Source organism: Lissotriton vulgaris, chromosome 9 (assembly GCF_964263255.1).
Source record: "Lissotriton vulgaris chromosome 9, aLisVul1.2, whole genome shotgun sequence".
NCBI lineage: Eukaryota > Metazoa > Chordata > Amphibia > Caudata > Salamandridae > Lissotriton > Lissotriton vulgaris.
This window is the reverse complement of record NC_141697.1, coordinates 247,923,286-247,942,827: the sequence shown is the minus strand read 5'-3', so window position 1 is coordinate 247,942,827 and position 19,542 is coordinate 247,923,286. Positions and strand designations below refer to the sequence as shown.

At 46.4% G+C, this 19,542-nt stretch overlaps 1 protein-coding gene across 2 annotated transcripts in view; it reads left to right on the top strand.

Moving 5' to 3' along the window:
* The window catches only part of DLGAP5 (DLG associated protein 5), a 206,177-nt gene that overhangs the window by 11,619 nt on the left and 175,016 nt on the right, over positions 1-19,542 (top strand). For both annotated transcript variants that reach the window (XM_086937441.1, XM_086937440.1), the window contains exons 3-7: positions 5,469-5,659; positions 5,909-6,001; positions 13,624-13,729; positions 13,817-13,933; positions 17,602-17,687. In XM_086937441.1, the coding sequence (XP_086793567.1) occupies positions 5,469-5,659; positions 5,909-6,001; positions 13,624-13,729; positions 13,817-13,933; positions 17,602-17,687 (593 nt within the window). The remainder of the gene's footprint in view (positions 1-5,468; positions 5,660-5,908; positions 6,002-13,623; positions 13,730-13,816; positions 13,934-17,601; positions 17,688-19,542) is intronic.

The following is a 19,542-nucleotide window of genomic DNA, read 5'->3' as shown; positions in this document are numbered from 1 at the left end:
ACAAATGAAGGACTGCATGCTGAACAATTCAAACATTCACCCTAGTCATAGATCTGGGTTTAATACACTGTTATTTTGCATACCAGGCCACCACATTTTGGACCCAGCCATGTGCAAATCCGCCTTGACCCTGATTCCCATGGGAATAATCCAGCCAGAACTGCCAGGCCATGACCTCTGTGGCCCAGAAACGAGCATCCTTGGTTTGTTTCGGGATATTGCCCCTAATCAGCCAGGGTAGCTCGAATCCAGTGGCACAGTGAGCACAGGACCCACTTCTGGGCATACCCATCCCACTTAGGGTGACAAAAGCAAAAAGACTGATTTACATTCTTTGTTCCTCTTCCTCTGCTTCTCAAGGTCATAGGCAAGTTTGGGAACTCACTTATTTGTTGCCCGATCCTGGTGGCACTTAACTGGCAAAAATCCTTGGCCCTCCTCCACCCGCAGGCTCCTGCCTCATCCCCGATGGTATAGTGGGGAGCATCTTTGCTCTCCTGCTGGCCTGCCTACTTTCTTTTGCTTTCTGCCTCTTTGCACTCTTATCTGCTTTGCTTTCTCTCATCGCACTTTTCACTTTGTTTTGCGCTGTGCGGCCGCTAGACCCCGTGGCCTGCCCCCTTCCTAGTGCTGTTTCCCGCCTCCCAGCTGTCCAGCCCTCCCTCTCACTACTAAATGATAGCTGTGTGGGCCCGTCTGTGCCCAGCACCACAGACCCTGATTCTCGCACCTTCCACCAATGATGCGAACACCCTCAACACCAGATGCCACGCCACCTGGCCTCGCTGAAGGACTCCCAAGGATCCTCTGCCGAAACTGCTTCCACACTCTTACACCTCCACAATCTAGTTCCACCTGTCGCCAGGCCGATCCTCAGCACACCAACCTGCTCAGCTTCATCCTGCTCGACATGCGTTTCCCTCACAGACACGCCACAGAAATCTGGGACTTTCTAGACTGTCTTTACTGGCATCGCCTTCTTCACGGACACCAGGACAAACCCAGGCTCAGGCCTGGACATAGACATTGCCATTCCCGACAGATACAAGATCACCTACAAGGACCACACTGACCCAGAGGAGGCATCGCCATCCCTCACTAGAACTCCCTCTGCCTGACCACCCACTCTGACGAACCGACGGCTACCATGAAATATCTCCACTTTCAGGTCCAGACCAACGCCAGCCCTTCACTTACAGTCATCAACTACATTGCATCCCAGGCTCTTGCATCCAACAATTACATCCTACTCTGCAACCTCCACTTCCAGCGGGACAACCTCAACGACCAGAACACTGTCCCTTCTGGAGAACCTCAGCAACATCGGACTCTAGCAGCTAGTCACCTCTCCGACCCATGCAGCAGGACACGCTCGACCCAGTCTTGCCTGCCTGCGAAAACATCTACAGCAGCATCTCCGAACTGCTCTGGACTGACCACCACTGTATCCACGTCACTAACCCCCCCCCCCCCCCCCCCCCCCCCTGCAACTGGAGCAAGGTCACAAATTAACTTCTGTCTCCCTCAGCCCTACCATACTACTGACATACACAGACGTCGGTACCTCAGCAGGCAACCTGCTCAGACTCACTGGCGCCCCTCAAGATAGCACCCGGCAAGCAACAATCTAAAAAGACCAGCTGGTTCACTAACGCCCTCCTCGAGCAGTCTACAGGTGTCTGGACTCATGAAGAGATGGAGAAATAACAAAACCCTGGAGACCTACGCAGCCTTTAAAGCCTCTGCACACCACACCCAAAGAAAACGACCCCTCGTGGACGAATCCATGTCAACACGCACAACCGCAAAGAACTCTTCGCCATCTTCAAGGAGTACGCCAAACCTCACAGCAAGACAACCGAAGTCCCGCCCTCCCAAGACCTCTGCAACAAACTCTGCACCTAATTCCACCACAAGATCAAGCGTTTCTATGACTGCTTTGACACCAAAGACCCGCCAATCACTCCTGCCACCACCTCACAAGACGACGCTTCTCAACTGACTCTGCTAAACTGGACCCCGCTGACCACAGAAGATACTCAAGACCATGAAGAGCATTCACTCTGGGATCCCCTCGGACCCCTGCCGGCACCAAATCTTCCACAGATCCTTCACCACCAACTTCCCAAACTTCGCCTAACCATCAACTGCTCCATTGAGACCGCCACCAGCAACTGGAAACTCGCAAAGATCAACTCCCTGCTAAAGAAACAGTCAGCCGTCCTTAAAGACCTCAAGACTTCAGACCCATCTCCCTGCTCCCCTGATGAAAGAACGTCGTTGAGAAGGTGATTCAATAAAGTATTTATTAACGGATACAGAGAGCCATCCACGCTGGTAGCATCCCAAGGCACAGGCTGCAACTGCCACTCCAAGAACACCTGTGGACAGAAGCGTCTGTCAACATTCCAGGTGACGCCACATACAAGATTCTACCAGCATCACCACATCCGATTTCCAGCCAAGGTAATCGAGAAGGCCATCAATGCCCAACTCTGAGTTTATCGAAGCTACCACAGCACCGAGTCCGCCCTCCTCTCCTCCACAGACTACATCCGCTCCATCCTCGACCAGGGAGGAACAGTAGCCCTCATCCTACTCGACCTCTCGGGCGTCTTAGATACCGTCTCACTGAACCCTAGTCACGAGACTCCACGATTCAGACATCCATGACAAAGCCTTGCACTGGATCTGTTCCTTCCTCACCGGTAGAACACAGCGAGTCGGACTTCCCCGTTCCTCTGAGAATCCACAGAGATCAGCTGCTGAATGCCTCGGGTCTCCTACCTGAGCCCCACGCTTTTCAACATCAACATGGCCCTGCTTACAGCCATAGTCAGAAGCTACAAAATCTACTATTTCTCCTACGCTGACGACATCCAGCTCATTCTTTCCCTCACCAACCAGCCCACCACCGCCAGAAACAACTTTCACAACGGGATAAAGGCTGTCGCCACCTGGATGACAGTTGCCCCAAGCTCAGCTCTGACCAGACCGAAGTACATTTTTCTGGGGCACACCTCCGCTTGGGACAACTCCTGGTGGCCTGCCAAGGGCTCCCCTTTGCCCCCCCACGACTACTCACAAAATCTCTGCATCATACTGGAATGCTTGCTCACCATGAACATTCAGATCGACTCCATCTTCCACACTCTTCTCCTGCTTAGGAAAACCTTCAGATTAATCCCCACTGAGGCCAGGTACTGCTCAGCAGCAGCCTCTACTACAGTAACACCCTACGCAGGCACCATCCAGACTCTTCTCAGAAAGCTTCAGAACGTGCACAACGCCGCAACCAGATTGGTCCTCAACCTCCCCCACCGCAGCCACCTCTCTGAACGGTGAAGCATCTTTATTCCGCATCCGTGAGTCCGCATACTGTCACAACTCATACCATTACTCTGCAAGTCTTTACAACGACTTGCGGAGGGGGAGAGAAGGTGTTGATTTGAAATCCAACACTTTCCCTAAAGTCTGCACAGACTAGAGTTGGAATAGTACATTTTACTATTCCAACATCCAGCGCCCCCCTCCGCAAATTGTTGTAACGGCTTGCGGAGTAATAGTATGCGTTGTAACAACGCGGTCGTTGTTACGACCGCGTTGTGACAGAATGCGGATTCAATACTTGTGGAGTGAAGAGGCATATTCCTCCAAACACCTACTAGAGCTCCGCTGGCTCCCAGTCAACAAGAGAGTCCCCTTCAAGCTCCTCACACATGGGTACAAAGCCCTCCATTATGCCAGACCTACAAACCTGAACCATCGCCTCCCATTCCACGCACCCACTAGACAACTCCGCCCTGCCCAACTGGCCCAACTCTCGGTTCCGCAAGACCAGGACCGGAGGAAGATCTTCTACCTCGCCGCAAAATGCCTCTTCACCTTATGCTCTCCCTGTCTGACACAATTCAGGAAGGATCCTAAGACCTGGCTCTCTGAATGAACCACAGCACCCAGCGGACTTGCAGCGTTCGCTACCCCCCCCCTGTGGCTTGAGACCCTCACAGGCGAGTAGCTGTGCTTAACAAGCACTAATTGATTTGCATGCTGGGTTGGATGCTCCTTTTTACTAAGCTTTTCTGAAGAATATATTTTGTTGATGTAGCATGTTGATTGATCTCCTTACCTTCAGAAGTTATCACAACTTTAAATTTGTCTCTTGAGTTTGAAGAAAGGATGACTAATGTGTGTGTATATAGCAAAGTTGTTACTTCAATAGCATGGTCAGTTTTCACAGACTGAAACGGACACGTCCCTATGTGGCAATGAGATGGAGGGAAGCAGCTGGAGCAGGAAGGGAACTAGCTCTTGTTTCCCTACAAAGACCTTTTTAATTTTTTCATTTATGCTATTCTAATTTTGTTGGGCACCGAATTGAAGGCGAGATATTCATAAGGAAGGAGGTCTAGGTGACTTTACCATGAGTTGCTACAGCTTAACTTTTAAATAGGCCAACGTGGTGCTTGGGGTTCGTTCTATTTAAATAATAGAATGATTTGTATTTTTAAAGGCCTTAACATAAGAGTTACACTCTATTTGTAATAAATATTTTATCACCACAATTCCCAAATGGTCACATTTGGCAGTTTGCATGCTTAATAAACTCTTATGTTAGATATTTGGAAAAACAATACTTTGTAATGTACACTGTTTAAGAAATAATACAGGAGATGCCATATAATTTTCAAATATACACAATGTGTACACTGAGAAACGAAATCTAGTACATTTTGAGAGAATCAAATGTTTCATAATGTAAATTCCTTGTTTCTTCATTAGGAAGGGGCCAACTTAAACAGTTTACGTTTTTGTTTTTTTGCTTCTAATGCGGAAAATAATCAACTGGATAAACGGCAAGTTTGCTCCTGTAACACGCTTACTAAATCGTGCCCCTTAAATAGAGGATCTTGAATGAGTCGGGGGTCAAGGAAAGGGCCTATAAAGAGCTGCCACTGGTAGCTGGAACGCAGTATAATGTGGTCTGTGATAAATAGTTTAATATTAACTGTTGCTTGCCCGCTACAGAGTCCTTTATGTTCAGTTAAAAGCTTGTCTGCAGATGTGTGGGGCATCAATCGAATGGCTCCATGTCCATTCTGACACTCTTGATTGTTGAGATCTGTTTTTTTGAGGGGTACACTTCATGTTTCGGTTTACCAGTGTCTTTTTGTTTCCTTTCAAAATGATTTAGACAAAAGTTTAGTTGAAGGGCTGAACTTGTATGCAAACTCATATTTTTAAACCTTTAGACGGTATTAAGATTGTCCAGAGCAGTTCTCCTTAACATCAGTATGAGCAATGAATTTGAACAAGACATCGCATCTCACTGTGATGTCTGCTGCTCTCTACCTATAATAGCATAGGTCATCTCCTAATGTAGTGCTTAGGCTTGTTGGCTGTCAGACCTCATTAAAAGTATACAGTCTGCTAAACCCTTTTTCTTCCTTCCCACCAATTAAATGTAGCGACTCAGAAACTGGCAAAGCAAAGGCTAGACCTACTGCAGCGCTTCAAGGAAGAAAAACAACTTAGAAAGCTCACGGAACAACGTGAGCAAGCAAGGCGAGGAATTTTTAAATGTGGAACCTACAAGCATGATGCACCATTGCCTCCGTTTCCACAGATGCAGCATGCAGTTCAGGTGAAACCAGAAAAGGTATGAAAGTTGAGCTGTTAATTTTTTTGGTCACCCCCCTCGCCCCCCCCCCCCCCGTTCTCCAAAGCTCTGGTGGATATCCGGTTGTCCGTCCCATGAATGTAGATATTGGTGGTGTGGATGAAGTTGCAGGAAGTATTTCATGTATGATTCTCTGATCTTTTGCTAATTAACTGATGGGTGTTGCATCCTTAAACTGCAGTGAGTTTGGAACTGATATGGTATTTTTGTTTTTCCCAATTTATTTAGGTAGCTCCTCTTTCTGAGTCAAGAGTTACACGATCCTTGGCAAGACCCAATCCGAATAAAACAGTAAAGACTCAAAAACCTCATCAGTCGATGGTTAGTCAAAATATTTAGGTTTTAAAAAAAAATTTCTTGTTTGCTTACCTTTTACAAAGGTTATGGTGGATGCCACGGTTGTACTGAGGTGCTTGTTACTACTGGTTAGTTAGTTGGCCGGTTGGTTGGTGTGTGTTCTTGTGTCCTTGCATGCAAATCCATAAATCAAGAATTTGCAAATGCCTTTTTATGGAGTGATTGTGTAGCTGAAACTCTTAGATCCGGTACTGCAGAAGCAGTGCTTGCTTCCTTAATTGCAGAACAAGCACACCACGTGGAGCAGTGAAAGAGTCTTGACAACATAAAGCCCTGTAATGGTCTAAAGCATAAGTGCATTTTAGCACCCTTGCTATTTCACATATATTTTTCAGAATACCGGCAAATCACTCTAAGTTGCTCTGACTATTCTACTCTGATATAATCTGGTTGGGACAGGCCGTTTATTTTCAAAGGGTCCTCCATGCTATTTGTGTCCTCTAGTATAAGGGACAGTAATGTTTTTTTTTTTTAAGAACAAATTTTATTGTAGTACCGACAAAACACCAAGAGGGACACTGTCCCGCACCACATCGCAGGACCAGTGAGCTCAGACATGAAAGAGGATATACAGTCAGTACAAGCAAAAGGAAATTATGCACCCGCCCCCCCAACCCCCAGCTCCCTACTCCCCTCCCCGAATCCCACCCCTTAACCTATACAGTGTCTGCAAATCTCAAGGCATATAGCATAAAAGTACAATAGGATGCGTGTTCCCGGCTGCCCCGGGTCCAACATTCAAAGATCTTCTCCAGTATCTTGGGGCATTGGTGGCTCCAGCCACAGTCGTCTATAGTCCGCCCATCTTTTCCATATCTTAAAATGTTTCCTAGGGCATCCCCTGGCCTCAAAGACAGGACGCTCCAGCCCCATACAAAAGTCCAACCCCCGTTTCCAAACTTCCAGCAAGGGGGCTCTGGGGTCCTTCCAGGCTCTGGCAATATCTCGTTTAGCTACGGTGAGGCCCAAGACCAGTAGATGGCGTTTGTAGATGTTGCCCCCCACTTGTTCCATGACATGCAACAGGCCGAGCTGCGGTGTACGGGGAAGGTCCCATCCCAAAACCTCAGCCAAACAGTCCCAGACACCCCTCCAGTATCTCTCTAGGTTTGCACACGACCACACCGTATGGACAAATGTCCCAGTTGCCCGTCCGCACCTCAGGCACTCAGGGGAGGCAATCAAGCCCGCTTTCCACAATCGTTCTCTGGTAAAATAGGCCCTATGTAAATACTTAAATTGGATGAAGCGTAGCCGCATCGCAATGGCCGCCCCCGCGGGGCCTCCAGGGCCTCCCTCCAATCCTCCTCCTCAAGGGCTCCCACATCCCCCTCCCACGCAGAGCGCAGTCTATCCAGGGAGGAGGAGCAGTGTGTGACCAGGGTCTGATATATAGTCGAAATCCTTTTTGCCGCCAGTTCCCCCATAAACACCTTAGCCTCCAGGGGGCTGAACTCTGGCAGGGATTCCAAGCCCACCAAGGAGGGGGACAGAGCGTGACGCAGTTGTAGGTATTTAAAGAATTGGGTTTTGGGCATGGCGTATTCCGCACTCAAGGTCTGGAAGGATTTAAGGGTAGTACCCTTCATGACGTGACCTAACGTTGGGATGCCGATTGCGTCCCAGCCCCTAAATCCCCGTAAGGATGCCAGCGCCGGCAGTCGTCCATTCTGCCACAGCGGGGTTTCCTGCGTCAACTTGTTCCACCACCCCATGCGGCGCAGAGCTGCCCGCCACACTCGGAAGACCACTTGGGTGACCACTGGAAGCCTCTTCCTGATAGTCGCCGAGTACAGAATAGTGTGTACCGTGTCCGGGTCCATCGGGTATCTTTCCAGGGCGTAAGTCGGGTCGCCCTGATCCCCATACCACCAGTCGTTGAGCACTAGTAAGTGCGCCGCCTGGTAATATGATAAAATATCTGAGGTGGCCAGGCCCCCACAGTACGTGGACAAGAAGCGGGTGCGAAGAGCCACTCTCGCCACCCCCCCCAGCCCAGAGGAATTGGCTCAGCGCAGCGTTCACCTGACGAAACCACTGCGGTGCTATAGGGCACGGGTGGTTCTGCAGCTGGTAAAGGAGGCACGGGAGGGCCACCATTTTAAAAATCGCCGATCGGCCATAGATGTTAAGTGGCATTCTGGACCAAGTTCTCATGTCCGTTCGTACTCTATCCCAGACTGGCACCATGTTGCGCTCCCATGCCACATTCGGAACGTCTGTAAAAAAAGACGCCCAGGTACTTGAGCCCACCTGCCGCCGTCTGTAGCGTCGACGCCCATGGACCCAATCCCTCGCTATCCCCCAGCACCCACAGCTTAGACTTCTGCACGTTGAGATGCAAGCCCGAGACTTCCCCGAAGATTTGCATGATCTCCAGGACTCTGGGCCCGGATCTATTGAGGGCCGTGAGGAAGAAGAGGACGTCATCGGCATATAATGCAATGCGATCGGACGGGCCCATCTCCCATTCCAGTCCCCACAGCTGCGCGTCCATTCGTACACACGTTGCCAAGGGTTCCATGGCCAATGCGAATAGGTAGGGCGAGAGAGGGCAACCCTTCCTGGTGCCCCGCGCAATGGGAAAGGGTTTTGACACTGCCCCCGCTACTCTCACCGACGCTGTCAGATCTGTATAGAGCAAGTTCAGATAAGAAAGGAAGACTGGCCCAAGATTAAGGCGGGGCAGAAGCGCCCGAAGGTATATCCAACTGAGAGTCGAAAGCCCTATCCATGTCAGCCAGAAGAAGTGCCGTCGGGATGACAGCAATGTTTTTTGAGAAATTAATACTTACATTTGTCTTCCTGAACCGGGAGATGTTTCTGGTTCTTTGTTGGGTGTAAAAACACTTGGAGACCCTTGCACTGAATTATACCCCAACCTCATTGTTGAAGTTACGTTTTCAATATGGTGCACTTTTAAAGCATAGTGATTACACTTAATGGAAAGTCTGAGGTGAGTCAAATGGGCCGGACTATGCCTCAGAATTAAGAATAATAGTGGTGAGATGCTTGAGAGAGTCTTGCAAGTCATGTGAAAATTGCTTATATTAAAAAAAAGTAAGTACATTTTATCACGAAGCAAGACTGTTTTTCTGTATAGGAACAGGTTGAGTAATTTGCATCAGCTGCAGACGCAATAATAGGGTTGACTGGGGGCCCTGTAAAGACTTCCATTGTAAAGTGATTCTGAACATAAATTCCTGGTGTGGTGCAGTTTAGACACCCTGCCTGCAATTGATTGTATATTACCCCCTATTACTTTTGAACTCTTTTGTGAACCTGTAGTCCAGTGTTCTAAGGATGACCGATGCAGTTACCACTAGTTAGACCTCCATAGACATAAATTGTACCTGGCTCATGAGCTCATCCATTGAGCCCTTGCTTTATTGATCTTGAAAGATTATCGCTTGAGCAATCACATTGGTGTGACAAATCATTGAGACTATCTCCATTATTGAACCCTTCAATCTTCTACAAGAGTAAGTTGATGCTGTAGCTGCATTTCAGGTTTTTGAGTATTACGTCTCTGTAACCTGCAGAATGAATCCTTCTAACCCAAGATGGAAGAGTGGCTTTAAACTAGCTTGTGTGTTTATTTGTGGCATTCTGTATTTGGGTTAAAAGCAAAGAATGGTAAATAGTAATTGTATTAATTGGTATAGTGCCATTTGGCAATCTGCTGGCCATCCAGTATGATTAACAAATAAAAAAAACTGCAGCATATGCAGTTTACCATTTTTAGAAGAGAAGTAAATTGACAACATGGTTCTCTGTGGGTAACTTTACCCAGCCTTGCTGCTTGATCTCTGGTGATCGCCATAGTGTACACTGCTTGGATTCATCAATTTTTGTAGTGTGTTTTAACATTTCCCCTATATATAATCACTAGCAGCCTGTCCCGACGTTGTCCGGGAGCAAAAGGCTGCTTCAGGGCCCCCGCCCGCCACGCGGAAGAGTTGTCTGTGCAAGTCCTGGCCCTGTTCAACTGATTTGGCCCACTTGTTATTTTTTTAATTCGTATGTATTGTTTTCCGCGATGTGTTGTCCGCAAGATGTGAGGAAAGTGTTGTGACACCTGTTTAATGTTTTTTTTTCTTTCGAAGGCTCTTTCCGTGTGTTCGTTTTTGTATCCCTTCAAAGAAGTTTCCCTTTCATTTTGTCAATTGTGTGGTGAAATCCTGGCAGTGCTCGAGTGATTATGGGCAGTTGTGTTATTTTCGTTATTCGTATGTCTTATTGTAAGCGTTTTATCTTGTCCGCAAGATCTGAGGAAAGTCTCGTGAATGCGCAGGCGATTGCGTTTCTCCGTTAAGAAATGCCGGCTTTTTTTGTTCGTGTTTACCCCCCTGTGACGTCGTTGGTCAATGGCCAATGGTTAAAGATTTTTTTTTTTTTTTTTTGGTAAGCTCAAGTCGTGTGTGTGTTTTCTTTAGTGCGTTGTGATTGGTGGTGTATGCGATTAATCCTGCCCCCTGTGTGGTGTCATTTGACACTCCTCGTCGATGGAAGGCCCGCCCGGTTTTTAATTCGAAGCCGTCAATGTTGTCTGGGTAACTGCAACGAATGTGTGTATATTTCTTATAGCGCGCACCTCTGCTGTTTTTGTATATTGGTGTTACCGCGCTGAATGTGTGAATTTAAATTCATTAAAAGCGTATTTCCGCTGTATGTGTTGGGATTTGCAAATGTTTGTTAGAAATTCATTGAAAGCGCATTTCCGCTCCATGTCTGCATATTGTGCGTTCTAAATTCAGTGAAAGCACATTTCCGCTGTATAGAGGCAAATGTAAGTGTGTTGTGAAGTCGCTTGGCCTATGTTTGTTATTTGCACTTGGCACGGCCCTGTAAACGCCCACATTTGTTGTTTGAGACGGCCACGACCACTCCCCCAAGGGACTACTACTACTTTACCACTTTTGGCGTTTTTGCTTTTTTAATTTATATGGTGTACTTATCTATAGCCTATGTCCTTCTGCCACATCTCCCCTTTCAAATGGTGTATTGGGTGTAGTGATTGGTGCTTTACTTTTGTAGTTTACCTGGCTCAAAGGTTTGTGTTCTCTCTTTATAATAGTAGTATAGATAAAGTGCTTTACAAGTATGGTTATTTTAAAAAGGGTGGAACTATTTAGCGAGGATCAGATTGCTATGTATGTCATCTTTGGTTAGGCAATGATCCAGGATTGTTCACAGTATGAAGGTGAATGGTTCTTGGGCTGAGTGGCCTGGCAGAGGATATACATTAGTAATGTGCATGCTGTCTACAAAGCTTGTACATTTTTTGTTTTTTTTTTGTTTTGAAAATCTTTATTGACATTTCAACCAAATACAAGTATGGGCCTACAACCCCCGGGCCGGCCGCTAATCAGTTAGAGTAGCAGAGAGCAATTTGCAATCACATGCAGCACCTCGGGGAGCAGAATCTCCATGCTAGCGTACTCTTAGTCACTAAGCAGCACAATTAGGAAAACAGGATATAAAAGGTTTTCATTTTATAATATAGAATGGAAGGATCAGGTGCCGAACAATTTCCTAGCAGGGAAAAATGGCAGGCAGAATAGTAAGCATGTCCACAGTAAACAGTAATCGATCAAATCAATGGTGCAGAAACAGGAGGTACAGGATATGAAGGAATATTACGGTCAATTCGCGCCTGCAGTCACCTGCCCTAAGATCCAGAGAACACCACGAAAATTGAGGCACAGATGAAAAAGCAGTGATTGATACCGAAGGAAACCCACTGCACTGACCCAGAAAAAGAAAAAGACAAAGAGGTGAAAAAAGGCCATAGAAACAAACTAAAAGCAAAAAAAACCCTCCCCCCAACCCTGCACCCCTGCAGATGACTACGGCCCCCGCTCCCGCACCCCAACCCCCCCCCCCCCCCACCACCCCCGGGCAGTGTGCCTGTCGCCCGAGAACCGAACCCAAAATATAGAAGAAACAGGGAAAAGTAAAAAGAAAGGAAACCCCACCTAACGGGGAAGTGGAGGAGGGCAATAGTCTATGCGCTCCCGGTCTCTCCCCCCGCCCTAACAAAGGGGCCCCCCTAAGCTAACACTAATAAAGTTGCCCACCTTACATAAATACCCCGGGGGGGAACCACAAACCCCCCGTCCCGGAATCCGTCTGTTAATGAAGCAGTCCCGTTACCAATAGATCCATCGTAGACAATTCAACCCGCAATCTCAGCCTTGGCCCTGTCTAACAAAGTTGCCGAGTCCCTCGGGTAAGAGAAGCCCCATCCCCAGAAAGTCAAAAGTCACACAGAAGCAGCCGGAGCTTGAGTCAGCAAATGGGAGAGGAATAGCAGATCCCAACGCACATGGCTTGCACCAACGATGTCCCTCCCCGTCTCCGAGGCCAAGCATCGTTCCATCCGCCATGTTGGGAGACCGATTGGGGAGGGAATGCGACTCGTTCCGATACAGATCAAAGTATGGGTCAACAGTGTCCAGGATGGGGGAAGCAGAGAAATGCTCCGGTAACTGTAGGACTGATGTTTCCGAGAATGTGAGAGTCACCAATCACAGCACTCACGATGAGTTCCATTCCTTCGGGGGCATACATAGCTTCCAACACCGGGTCCAGACGGTCCGGTAAGGCTTCCAACGGGGGGCAAGTCGGCTGCCGGGTCTCAAAAATCAGATCAGGGCTTGCTCCCGGTTCTATGATCCCATCTGTCGCCAACAGCCAATGATTAACCTGGGCCTTCACCATCGCGCGAAGCGCCGCAAGTTCCGCCATTACCATCCGCAAAGAAGGGCCACATTGAGTCCGTTCCGCCAGGTTCCATACGGCCGCAGGCATGACGATCCCCACGGAGGGGCACCCTCTCCGGGGCAAGATACGCCGGAGCAGAAAAAAGCCGTGAGGGACGGGCCAGCAGCACGCAGCAACGCACGGCGGGACCCCCACCCCGGGGCGCCAGCGGTGCTAGTGTCGGGCCTCCGAGCCGGGTCCCCCGCGACTCAGCGCCGCGCGCCACCCGTCACCTCACCTCAGGTATAGCACCAGGCGGCAGATGGTTGTAAAGCAGTCCAGAGAAATCTCAAAAGTTCCAGGGACCGGACCCGACCACCCTCAGCAGTCCGTTGTTGTTCACTTTGGACCCGGGTAGACCAGCAATCGAGACCCCGGCTTCCACTCTGAGTTAGGCCTCAAAACATTTTCGATGTTACTTAACCCCAAAACATCAGAAAAATTCCGTGATCACACCATCGGGGTGCCGACTAGTTCACCCACACAAATCCGGGGCAGGAGATCAGATTATGCGACAGGATAAGCGAGCGTAAGACGGGGGTCAGCGGAGCCGGGAGACTATGCGGCCATCTTGGTTGGTGTCGTAGCTCCTCCTCCAAAGCTTGTTAATTTAACTAAATATTTCTCAAAATATTTTTCCATGTTTTCAACAGATCTTTTGATGCCACGATATCTATTCTATGTTGAGTATGTTCTAGATTCACTTGCCATAGCCCCATGAGATAAATGTAATTGTACTGCTATTGCCAGATCTTGTGTTACTATTTTGAACTACTTTTTCTCTTCTCCTAAAGTCACTGCATGTCAATTAATTTTTGCAGGTTAACCAGTCCTTTTCTGGTTACAAAGCAAATCCTGACCGTCTGTTTCAGCCAGCTCGTACAGAAACTGCAACCTCAAGAAAACGAACTGAAAAAGAGAACCTTGGTAATACACCACACGCCTAATCTATGTAATGCAAATAGGAAAATGTTGCATAATTCTTCAACAACAAAAATTACTTTTATGTTTCAGTTCTTCCTACAACGTTGCACACACGAACTACAAGAGTCCCTGTAGCAGTTGCAACACGACCGGCATCGAACAGGACCATAGTTACAACAGGCAAACCAGTGCAAAAACTGAGTACAGGTGAATCTTTAGCAAGTACCACAACTTGCAATGTTCACTGCTGTGTAAACTTGCTTTATTCTCATTAACTGTGGGCCCCCTTTGACACTGTGCCATTATTTTGATGTAAACTATGCATGTTTTATACTTGTGTTGGTATTCCAGACCATCCTATATTTTTACTGGAATGGGTAAATCATACGACACTTGGTGATTTCAGGACAAGATTCCTCATTTGCAAGCTATTTTCAAACTGTCAAATGAGAGTACTAATATAAAGAATAAAAAAAAAAATTAAAGTTGGGGGGGGGGGGGGGGGGGCAGGGTTTGTCTTGAAAGAGACTTGCATTATGTACGCTTGGCCTGGTTTTTGCCACACCGCCACACCGCTGCATTGTCATTGACCTAGACTAGTTATCATGAAAAAGTGGTTTAATATACTAAATATTCAGTAGAGGTGCAATATGTTTAACATTCTAGTTGAAATATGCCCTGGTGTCCTACCAAGCATCATGGCAGATACACTTTTACCTTTTGGGGCAAACCTGGTACTGCCTTAGTTTGAATTTTTTTAAATTTTTTTTATTGATATTAAAAACAAAAACAATAACGTATCGGGTGCAATGCAGTCAGGTACATACATGGAATCAAACAATTGAGAAATCCGGATACTTGCGGAACATTAAGCAGGACACAGACTTCACACTCTTGGTCAGTCGGGATTATGAAACTAATGGAGTTCGCCCTATACACAAGCGTGCAGTCCTCCAATCCCGCCACCCACAAAATCAGGATACCAAAGCTCATAATGCCCCTCGATACTGAGATCATAAACAGGATAGATTACGGACATCTGCATGTAGAAAATAAATAAATCGGGATAATAAAGCTTGTATTGGCATCTTAATACTGAAACAGAGGCAGGATGATTCACTGATTTTACATATAAAGAAAGGCTAAAAGAAAGAAAGTAAATAAGAAAAGAAAATAAAAAAACGCAACTCCCCACCCTGCACCCCTGCATGTAGCTTACGCCCGACCCAAACTAGCAGTGTGCCTGTCGCCCCATCTACTTTACAAAAACTAAAAATAGTAAATGGAGGAGGGCCTTCGTTCAGGCTCCCCCGCCCCCGCTAGTTCTAAGCCTCCCCTTCTTTACGGATTTATTTACAGTCCCGTACAGCAACCACTTGAAAAAATGTTTTGAAACGATAATCCGTTCTCAGCCTTGGCCCGTTCGATCAGGCACACAAATGTTGTCCAACCAAACAGCCTCCATCTTAAAAGATTCGAAGGACCGGAGGTGTTAGTTTGCTGCACACAGGAGCCAGCCGGAAACAACTGGGCATATTCAATCTCTTTGTCACTGGGTCCCATCTGTGCCGATAAGAACCTCTGGCGTAGTTTCAAGTCCAGTTGCACTGAGTCCGAAAGGGGAGAGAGGGCCACCTTGTCGAACCAATCCTGAGTCTCCACATGAGCCATCAGATGCATAGCATGGCGCGATTTCCCCCCCCGTCTGCACATTATTGAACACACTGACTGCACACGAGTACTTGGTCATAAGCTGGTTTGCAGTCCAGAGTCTCCCGCATCTCTCGTTTTATGGGGTTGACTGCCTGGATTAGTCTGGTTGCTGCGGACGCCGTGACTCTTGCTGTATCGTTCAATTGGACAAAAGCTGCTCTCATTTGCCCCAATTCAAAAGTAGCAGCATCCAATTTGTGCCCCACGGCTTGGGCTCTCCGGGTCAGGGAAAAGTGAAGACCACCTGGCCAGCGCTGATTTTTTTTCCCCCCTCGGTGGCGATTTTATGTCCCGGTTTCGGAGACCCCTTAGTTAGGATATGTCGTCCCAAATAATCTGCTCGACTTTTTCTAGACAAATCGGAGGTTCGGGTCCGAATCGTACTTAGGTCAATATTGGGCGCCATGTTGTACATTTTGCTCATGGGCAATCCTTCTATCCTGCATCCATCGTGTCGCGTTTCCAAGCCGTTCATGTTCCGGGCTCCGTCAGTTAGATACTCAACTTGCATCCGCAGTGTCATTGAGTAGCTCCACTTTGACTCTAATCAGTACGGATGTTCAATATGAAGATCGGGCAAAACTTCACTTCAGTTTCGGTGGACCGGCCCCTCCGGGACTCTTATGGCGATGTTGTTCAACTAGTAGCCGGCAGCACTCCTACTCGGGGCCCCGGCTCCAAAGCTGATGTAGGCCGCAAACTTTAAGGCGACGTTTCTCCGCTCTCGAAGCCAGTAAAACCCTCTGCATCACACGACGTGGCGTTATTTCAATTTGTCTACACAGGAGTGTTGCAAGGGCACAGGATATCTAGCAGGATCTTGCAGCAGGATGAGGAGGTCTACGGAGCTGGGAGCTTAAGCGGCCATCTTGGTCGCCAGCTTGGTTCCTCCCCCGGAACTGCCTTGGTTAAAAGAACTGGAAACAAGATCCTCATTTATCAGTAGGTAGGTAACCAAACTAGTGCCTATGTCGTAGTGCAGAAATAATGCAATTGGCATTCATGTTTTTTCACCGAGGCTGTATTTTCTAGCTGAACGAGGAAGCAATACAAGCATGTCTGCATCAAAAGCATTTATTGAAGCCGGTTTCTTTACTGCGTAGCCACTAAAAATCTTAATGATTCTAAACTGCTTGAGGAGATCCATGCTGATAAAGCAGAGTTAAGATGTCCTCGGTGGATTATCATTCTCCTTTATCTAGTAAAATTAATCATAGAGCACCCATATGGTTGTTAAGAAAATTAATTTGCAGAAGTTTCTGACATCTTCTTTTTAAATATGCACAACATTTCCCAGGAAGTTTTCAGCAAGATGTTTACCTGTACTTTTCTTAACTCTAAAATGTTCTTCAGATTTTGAGAACAGGCAGGTGTTAGTCTTAATAGTATGTTATCTCGTATTCTAATCTCAATACAAAATTGCACCATGTTTGTTTGATTTGATAAGAGTAGAGAGCCCAGCGCTAAGATTGGGGCATTAACTGACCTATGGGGCTCGCGGAACAACTTGGAGTATGATTAAATACCATTGTATATAGACAGCCTATATGCCTCTCTGACAGTTCTCTAATTTGTAAATTATTTCAAAATATGGTTTTGGGTTAATTTGGATAAAAGTGAAGGAAGTAAGACACTAGGACAGAACTTATTTCAATTTCTATTTTGCTTATCCTCCCATCCACAATAGCCACAAGTCGGCAGATTATTACGTGATTGTTACAATTCATGTCTTATGATACTGGAGGAAATCCGCACAGTCTGCAGACTTGATTTGGGTAGTTTGGGTTAAGTAAAGTAACCCCAGGTTCTGTCAAAGTTGTATTCACTTGAATGCTTACTGCTTTTCCAGAGGGCGGTGATCTTGCTATTCTTAGGGTATGCCAAATGTGCATGCTGAAAAACAAGAAGCAGTTGAACTCATGGCTTCAAAAGCTATTTGAAAGGGCAGGGCAGAATCCTTAAAGTAGTAATGAGCTAATCGTAAAATTACTTTTGCATAATGCCTCCTAGTCGGAGTTAAGTTTTTGTAGAGTGAAAAGTGTATTTAAGTGGTTTGTACCTCTCTCCATATAATTACATCTCTGTAATGGAAAGATTTGATTTGATGTCTCTGGATACCTTTCCACATACTTGCTCATAGCTCTCTTGTGCTTCATGTTCAGGTATCCCCCAAAGAAAGGCTGATCCTAAAGAGAAAAGCAAAGTAATCCATTCCAAAATAGTGGATACCAAAACAGTAAAGCTGCAGGTACTTTGATTTTTTTCATAACGTACATTTGGATTTGGTTCTCTGTTTCTGTGTGTATGTATATAAGTGTGTGTATATATATATGTGTGTATATATATATATATATATATATATATATATATATATATATATATATACACACTTATCTCATTTCACGTGTGTGTGTATATATATTTCTCATTTCACTTGTGGAATCATTTAAAACAATGGGTAGCAAAGTAGATTTTGTTACATATTTCAAAGGTATGACATGATTCATTTCATTTTATTGTAGATGTGTTCTTTTTTGTAATGTGCCTTAGCAATTCAATTTCTATGTATCTGCAGTGGCACTCCTTACAGGAAATCTCTTTTCTGTGATATAGTTCCTATAAATCTATATAGGATCTGCGAGTTTGTACAACATAAACTGTGGGACTGGTATCCATACTGATTCCTGCCACCCCCACTGGATACGTTCGCCTGTATAACAGCTAGCTCACTGTTATATGTGTAGATATTTGTGTGTGTGTGTATATGTTGGTCTGTTTTTTTTATTCCACTATAACTGCTGGAAATTAAGCCAAAATGAAATTGAAACCGGTCGAAATCCACTTCATAAACAACCGTGATAGAGATAACTAAACACAGTGCATTTAATATAGACCTAATATTTCCATTTAATGACATGGTTGGTCCAAAAGTGAGCAACAAACAATTCAGAATAATCTGATGCCCACTTTCTTCTGGATAACCTAGTAATACAGCTTTTGGTGCTAACTAACCACCAAGTAGGGTAAATGCATCCAAAAAACAGAAGGAAAATAAAGGGCCTTTTTTTTCCGAAAATAAACTAATTATATTCACAGCGGGAAATGGGTAACAAAACCATGTCACTTAGTAAACTATGCCAGCAAACCTGTAATGAAAGAATCGCCTATGTTTCTGGGAATCTTTTTATTCTATAATGAAATCTGCCATCTTTGAGTGGAGTTGTGCTACAATTTTCACGTAAATTAGTAGTAGGAAGTTGGTTCTGTATATGGTATGCCACTAGGTGGTTATATCGTGCACATAGTTCAGGGCTTCCCCAAAAGTGTACAGGACTCAATGTAAAACCCATAGTACCCTATTAGTGGTAATGTGGGTGGACATTTTGAACTTAATCTGTGACTTTTGGTTTTCGATATCTTTAAGGCCTATGATAGAGGAGTATTACTCTCTCACTTAGGGGCCCATTAGGATGACGGGCGGACTTTGTCCGCCCGCCATCCCATCGTAAAAAGTGACCGCCCGCCATAAGGGTGGGGGTCCCGTGCCTGCAATTAGGATGCATTCCTGACATTGTGGCGGGCGGTGCACAAGGCTAGGAAGGCATGCTGTGCAGTTCCATGCACAACATGGCAGGCACCGCCCCCCCCCCCCCCAAGCAGACTCCTCATGCCATTGGAAAATGCCCATTCTAATATGGCTGGCGGTGTTGATAGACACCGCCACCATATAGAACCCTTTTCCGCCTGGTCGCAAGGCGAGCGGGGCGGCAAAGCGCAGTCTGCCGCGGACCCCCCAGCCATAATAATATGGCGGGGAGTCATTCCGGCATGGATGGCGGGCAGATCGCCCCCACCAAACCGGCCTGGCGGGGGCGATCCGCCTGCCATCCTAATGGGGCCCTTAATGTTTTTGGCTTTTGGGTGTATATTTCCCCCCTACTGTGTAGTGTATACCTTGCAGTTCATGAATGATTCTTACATTTGAAAAGTACAATCTCCTAATTCTGATTATCCCACATCAGCAAAACTGGTAAGTCTGACTTTATTGTGCCAACTGAGCACGTATACATGCTGTTTGCATAGGCTTGCACAATAATTTTAGT